Source organism: Wickerhamomyces ciferrii, contig 00339, assembly GCF_000313485.1.
Source record: "Wickerhamomyces ciferrii WGS project CAIF00000000 data, strain NRRL Y-1031 F-60-10, contig 00339, whole genome shotgun sequence".
Taxonomy (NCBI): domain Eukaryota; kingdom Fungi; phylum Ascomycota; class Saccharomycetes; order Phaffomycetales; family Wickerhamomycetaceae; genus Hansenula; species Hansenula ciferrii.
In genome coordinates this window covers 2,261-8,840 of record NW_011887401.1, presented here as the reverse complement: position 1 = coordinate 8,840, position 6,580 = coordinate 2,261, and the positions used below count along the sequence as shown (strand labels likewise).

At 32.0% G+C, this 6,580-nt stretch overlaps 1 protein-coding gene across 1 annotated transcript; it reads right to left on the bottom strand.

The window, feature by feature from the left end:
• Positions 1-2,806: 2,806 nt before the first annotated feature.
• On the bottom strand, positions 2,807-4,522 carry BN7_6766 (Serine/threonine-protein kinase; the record flags this gene model as incomplete). Its single annotated transcript, XM_011272690.1, has 1 exon — positions 2,807-4,522. The coding sequence occupies one exon, from the start codon at positions 4,520-4,522 to the stop codon at positions 2,807-2,809; it is 1,716 nt and encodes a 571-aa protein (XP_011270992.1).
• Between the last annotated feature and the right edge of the window lie 2,058 nt (positions 4,523-6,580).

Below are 6,580 nucleotides of genomic sequence, written 5' to 3'. Positions count from 1 at the left end.
GCTGAGATTTAATAATTGGTAAAACGTATTAGTATTAAATGGGGTGGTTAAATGGGGTGGGACAATAGTTACGTTACCAGCCGAATTGTAAATTATACCCTATAGCTGGTTAAACTTCAAAAACCTTGTAGATATGATAAATATTGGTTATAACTTATACGTTAATATGAAGCTGTCTAAAGGTTCTGCCTGACAACAATATACAAGGCTTCCACTCTATATATATAAGATTGAAAGAAAGATATAGTATGGATCAACATATTTACAGGGATTTACCGTTGTGAGTTTATGTATAGGTTTTCAAAAAGGAAGATCTTTGGTAGTAAAGATGAACATAGCTCTCACAGTTACAAGCTGCTTGATCATGTCAATTTTCATTTTCGAAGAACGTATAAAGGATTAATACTTAAACTTACATGAAACCACATATGAACATTTTTCAAAGTAAACTACTGATCAATACAAAATTTTAATCGCCTGGGAATTTTCAACCTTCGTGAGATTATATTCACAACTTCACAACGTCTGATTCATGAGTAAAAATGTATGGTATAGGATTGCTTTATTACTGAGAGTTTGGCAGTTTAAAAAGGATTAAAGTATTCACTTTCAAGCAATCTATACCTGAGCTGATAATTATTCCATCTCTATGTTACTGACATGGCAATATTCGAGTCGTTTGATGACGGTACAAGTATCTATCGTATCATGTTTAACTTTCATCATGAAAAACTCGTCTTATTAAAGCAGTACAGGTCGATTGTTTAACAACAGTCAGATGACAGATCATAGATAGCTGGATCAGAAAGAAATCACGAACACTTCTATATAGTAAAAAATGGCTTCTAGAACCTAGTCGTAATCATAGTTTAAATTGCTTTCAAAGCTTGTAATGTCTCAAAGCTGTGTTCTAAATTCTCAAATATACTGTTCTATAGACTTTCTATGAGCTTTATAAAGCTCTACCTCTATTGTTTTCAAAGAACTCATGTATATACTAAAGGAAGCATGACATAAACCATATATAGATAGGCTAAAGCCTAAAGTATCTTATAATGTGGTCGACAGTAAGATCTGTAATTAGTGTAGGAATCAGCTTTTGACTAATTCATGTTGACTTTCATATATAGTATATATCTATAATATAATATAATATATATACGTGTAACTGACTTGATCATATCGAAAGATGACTAGCCTTAAGCACCAGGTCATCGGCTATGCGAGAGACATATTCATTGACATGGAATAATCACGAGTTGTTAAACACGAATGTATATAGGGAAGTTAGTTAATTAAATCTCAAAGCTTGAGCATTGATCAGTCCTGACTTATTAGATGGTTAAATGAATGACACTCTCAAAAAGTCATTCATGAAGCAATATATAGGTGTACGCATGATCGCAATATCTTACGTCCTTGAAAAAAAACTATGGTCCATTTCTCAACTCAAACTACTTCCTGACTTCTATATAGGCTCCAAATTCCAATCCATAACCACTGACCAGTTCCTATACTCTTCATAATATAAGGTTTTTCGACAAAATGCCCGTTAAATTAGTTCACATTCTTGAGTAAACATACTAGTCACTGATTTTCACCTAGAGGCGGTATATATAAAATGTTCATATACCGTTGTACCCAATGGCGAACAAAGATTACTTTGTCTGACTGACGAGTTACAACTGGCAGGTTGCAAATATCCTGGACAAGATTCGGAAGAAGCTAGGGTCACTTTGGTTGCCAGTGTTGTAACTTGATGATGCATTGGCTGGTAGAAGGCAGCTTATTGGCAGGCAGGGAAAAGCAGTTCACTATTTGGAAGCGCATCCTTGCAAATTACCTCTCGGATTTTGAAGGCATTACGCCAGTCTGTCGGAAACTTCATGAATCATTATTCATGAGCCTAGCGAGTGTATCACTAGCAGGGCTTTACCGGAGCCCAACAGAAGCTGAACAGCAGCTGAACAGCAGCTGATCATCAGACTTCAGAAACTAAAGAAAGTTTGGGCAAGGCTCTAAGCAGAAGCTTCCCGTCTAAATCCTGATACTAGTCGTACCTGGAAGACTCTCTCTAGGCAGATTTATATATAATTAATTACCTATACGCATATGCGAATATTATGCGAATCTTCTTGACCAATTCAGCTGAGAACCAGCAGCTACAAGAATATTTGCAAATTGCAACTACATTATTACTGAATCTAAAAACTCCTTTTGTATAATTACATTTAAATATATTTGTATGTTTTGTATGTATATATCACAATATTAGCTTTGAGATCTATCTAATAGCTAATGAACATCAATTAATGGAAAGCAAAATATTAACATAAATTAAAAGATACCATATTACTTTTTTGTTAGCTGCTAGCTAGTATGGTTTTGTTATAGTACATGGGTTTATAAATTATGGTTACCACTTCAATTCACATTTGAAGAAGCTTCTAAAATACAAACACATTTTTTCAATTAGACCTTCACTGTTTAAATTAAAGAATCAATTGGTAAGGTTATCTATGAGTTCTTCATATCATCAATTAAAGGTCACATTCTAATCTTATCATGAATTATCAACTTTTATTCATCAATTACTGAAAAATCTATAAGATGCAAATTCATTCGTTTCAATGTATCATTTCTTAATTGATTCAATCCTAGTAAAAAGCATCTTAGACAACCAGCAAATAAAAGCATAAATTAATCTCAATTAATCAAGATAATTTTAACCGCCATACAGAATGGAACCCGTTTTCCAAATTCAGGAACAACCAATTACTGAATCAAGTCAAATTAAATTCTTGGTTCATTCAAGATTATTCAAATAGATATTAATCAATTCAACCAATTTATTATCGTCATTTAATCTTTTGTAAGCACTTCTTATGAATTGATCATTTGAATTTATAACTAATTGAATTTTTTCAAACTCTTCATGACTTATTAATTTACCAATTCTAAGATTTAAAACTTGTTCATTTACAACATTCTTCATCATTGAAAACTCTTTATGAATTTTTAAAATAGCTTCACCAGAACTTAATCCAATAATACTACTTGAACCTAATCCATTTATACTACTTGTTGGTGAAATTTTGTCAGTATTTGAACCATTAGTATTTGAAGTTGAATTTGTTGCCGCTGAATTGGAAGGTGGTTGATGATCTAAATTATCTTGTAAAGTACTATTTGGAGCTTGTAATGGAGTGTGAGTTGTAGTGGAATCATTTGTAGTTCCTTGTCCACCAGCACCCATCATTGATTCATAAGTATCATAGTTAAATCCTGCGCCTATAAAATTTGCAGTATTTATTTGATTACTAGAATTTTGTGGACTAATCTTTGGTTTTTTGAAAAAAGGTTCACCCATTGAAGTTCTTTGAATTAAATTAGGATCTGTAACCATTGGATTCATTAAAGGTTGACCAAGAGGTGGTGGTATTATTGGATGCATTTGTTGTGTTGTAGTAGGATGTGGATGCTGATGTTGAATATTTGGAACCCCTTGTTGTTGAGCCATTAATCCTGTGAAATCCAAGTCATTCTGAGGATGTTGAGGGTGTTGTAATACTGGATGTGGATGTGGATGTGGATGTGGATGTTGTTGATGAGGATGGATATGTTGATGTTGTGAAGGGTGATTTTGAGAGCCATGAGGTACCGTAGTGGGTATCATAGACGCTGAAGCTTGTGGTACTAATGAAGATGAATTTGAAGACATTGATGATTGACTGGGTATAGCTGATGTATTTGATAATAATGGTATAGAACTTGATGAATTTGTAGCATTTGAAGTTACAGAACCTGAATGTGAATGTTGTTGTAGCATTAATGGTGATGTGGTATCACCAAATTGATTTTGATCATATTCACTTTTAACACTGAAATTGGGTTTATTAACAATGTTTAAAATCCCCTTTGATATAGCATCTTCAATATAACTTGGTGTAGAAACCACAACATCATCTCTAAATTCTTGTTGGTTCAAAAATTGATAAATATATCTATGATAATATTCCAGATCTATATGACCAGGTTTTGAAAGGAATCTAACGACATTTAATTCATTAGGTACTATAGCATCTGGATCTTTTGAAGATTTTTTGTTCTTTGAAGCGTTTGATGATTGCCTATTATCACCTAAACCCGTTTGAATATTAGAATTTTGATCATTCTCATATTGTTTTATCAATAATTCATTCAAGTCAAAGCAAAAATTCTTTGGATTCCAAACAAATCCATTTCTTTTATTTGCCATTTTACGAAACACTTTATGATGTTTTAAAACTCGATCATAACGATCTTTAACATTGATATTTGTGAATCTTTTAGCATAATCTGGATATTCATTATTCAAATTCTCAGCAACTGTATGCCATGTTAAACTATTAAATCTATTATTTGCAGAATCATAAAACTTTGAGTCCTGACAAACAGCCTTGAGTGTCATCATACAGGCCAGCTTTGTACCTGGTTTCCATCGATCATAGTTAGACTTTGAATTTTTGTAACTATCCGACATAATTCTTTCAACTGAATTATTTTTTCAAAGATATATGACTTCTTGATTAGTTTTGGGTTCTTTAAGTTGAATAATTTGACAAATTGTATCTCTATAACTTTTTTTCCCTTTATATGAAACTTTTAGAACTAAAAAATTGTATTATGATCAATGAATATAGTACATTCAAGAAAATATATAGGATTGTTTAGTAACAAATTGAAACAAATGAATGAATATATGTGCAAAAGAATAAAACAACAAAAAGTAAAACAACACCTGATTATTGAAATTCAAGTTTAATGAAATTGATGGTGATGAAAGGAAAATGTTAATTAAGAACCTGATGGAATTGGATTGAGATGAAATGGATATGAATTGAACAAACTGGGTTTCTTTTGTCTAGATTCTTAATTGACTACCAGCTTGTATACAATTTGTTTTTCTTCACTTTTTTCCAATATAATGTATAATAATAATATTGACCCAAAAATATATATATCCAGTTTTTACTCGAGAGTATTTTCCAATATATAGTTTCTGTGATATAAATATGATATGTATATGAGAAACCAATGTAACCAAATTGCAATTGAATTAAAAAGTTTTTATTGTTTTGAAAATACCTTGAAAAGAATGGAAATATGTTGTCAATTTTTAGTTTTAATGATAATCACAACTTAACAAAGTTTTAAATTCTAATGTTATGATGGTCTGGAAGTTAAAAAGTTAGTGGAAAGTTATTTTTGTGTGCCAGCCAACACTAACTTCTAAGTCTCAACCTTTACTCAACTTTGTTCCAGGACAGATCCCTTGTAACAGAAATGCAATAGTTGACAAACGAATTGTACAAAACTAAATCACAAATCTTAATGATAATCTGATACTGTTTTAATTGACAGGATTTTGATATATATATGGTAGTGTCAAAAGCTGAGTTTCAGCGTATATTCGAACCCAATTTTTTTGTTGTAAAGGTTTGAACTTTGTTGTCTTATATATGTAAGCTGATGTTGATGTAGGTAAGAGTGTGCCAAATTAAATCAACTGTTAAATTAAGCACAATGAACTTTTGAAGGCAGATACGTCTTTTGGAACCTGTGCAATGGAGCTAAACAATCTCGTGGTTCAATAAATCACTGATCAGTTGACAATATACTTATTAGTCCAAAGATCATAAACACATATATATGGCCATTCCCTGAGCTATATATATACAAAGATTGAGTTGTCTCTCGGGAAAGCAGCGTATGCGGCTTTTAATTCAATGAAATTTAGACTTCTTTGACCCTCCCATTCATATGTCTAATAATTATACGTACCTCCATAGCTTTGACATGCAATCATTTAACTTTTTAATCATTTCGTTCCTACCTACCGTACATTTTAGTCAGTTTTTTTAGATGAAATTTTGGTTGTATAGGTACAGCTGTAGCATATCAATTCCATTTTTTGCCCAAAAATTTGCGAGCTGTGTTTGACGTTTGACGTGAATTTTCCATGACATTCACAACAATGTGATTCATGAACACCGAGATATCAAGTGATGAACGGTACGTATTCACGTATATACTTGTCATATAGACTCCATGATAACACAGATAGAAGATTCAACTGAACACAATACCAAATACCTTAAGTCCTCAAAACCATTCAAACCTTAATAATATGGACGTTTCAGCTGTTTCATGTGTCACGGCTTGCGTGAAAATACCAATCCAATCTTCAGGAGTATTACATACCCAAAACGTAACCAAAATTCAGCATGTTGTGGATATATGCTTTAAAGAATCTTCAAATATCCCATAACTTAGAAGTTAGCAGCTTGTTGTATAACAAAACCCTTTAATGATTAACTCTTTGAATGTGGTAGCTATAAGCCGCGTTACGCGTACCCTTTCAGTACTCTTTACCATAAATTGTTATGAAGATCTATCAATTTTCAAGGTACTTCACTAATCATTAACATGTACATCATGTACATATACTTTGATAGTATGCATCACGCACAAGTTAAAACTTACAATTCAGACAAAAACTCACTTGCAAGATTCAAGAAACAATAAAAATTTTAGTACA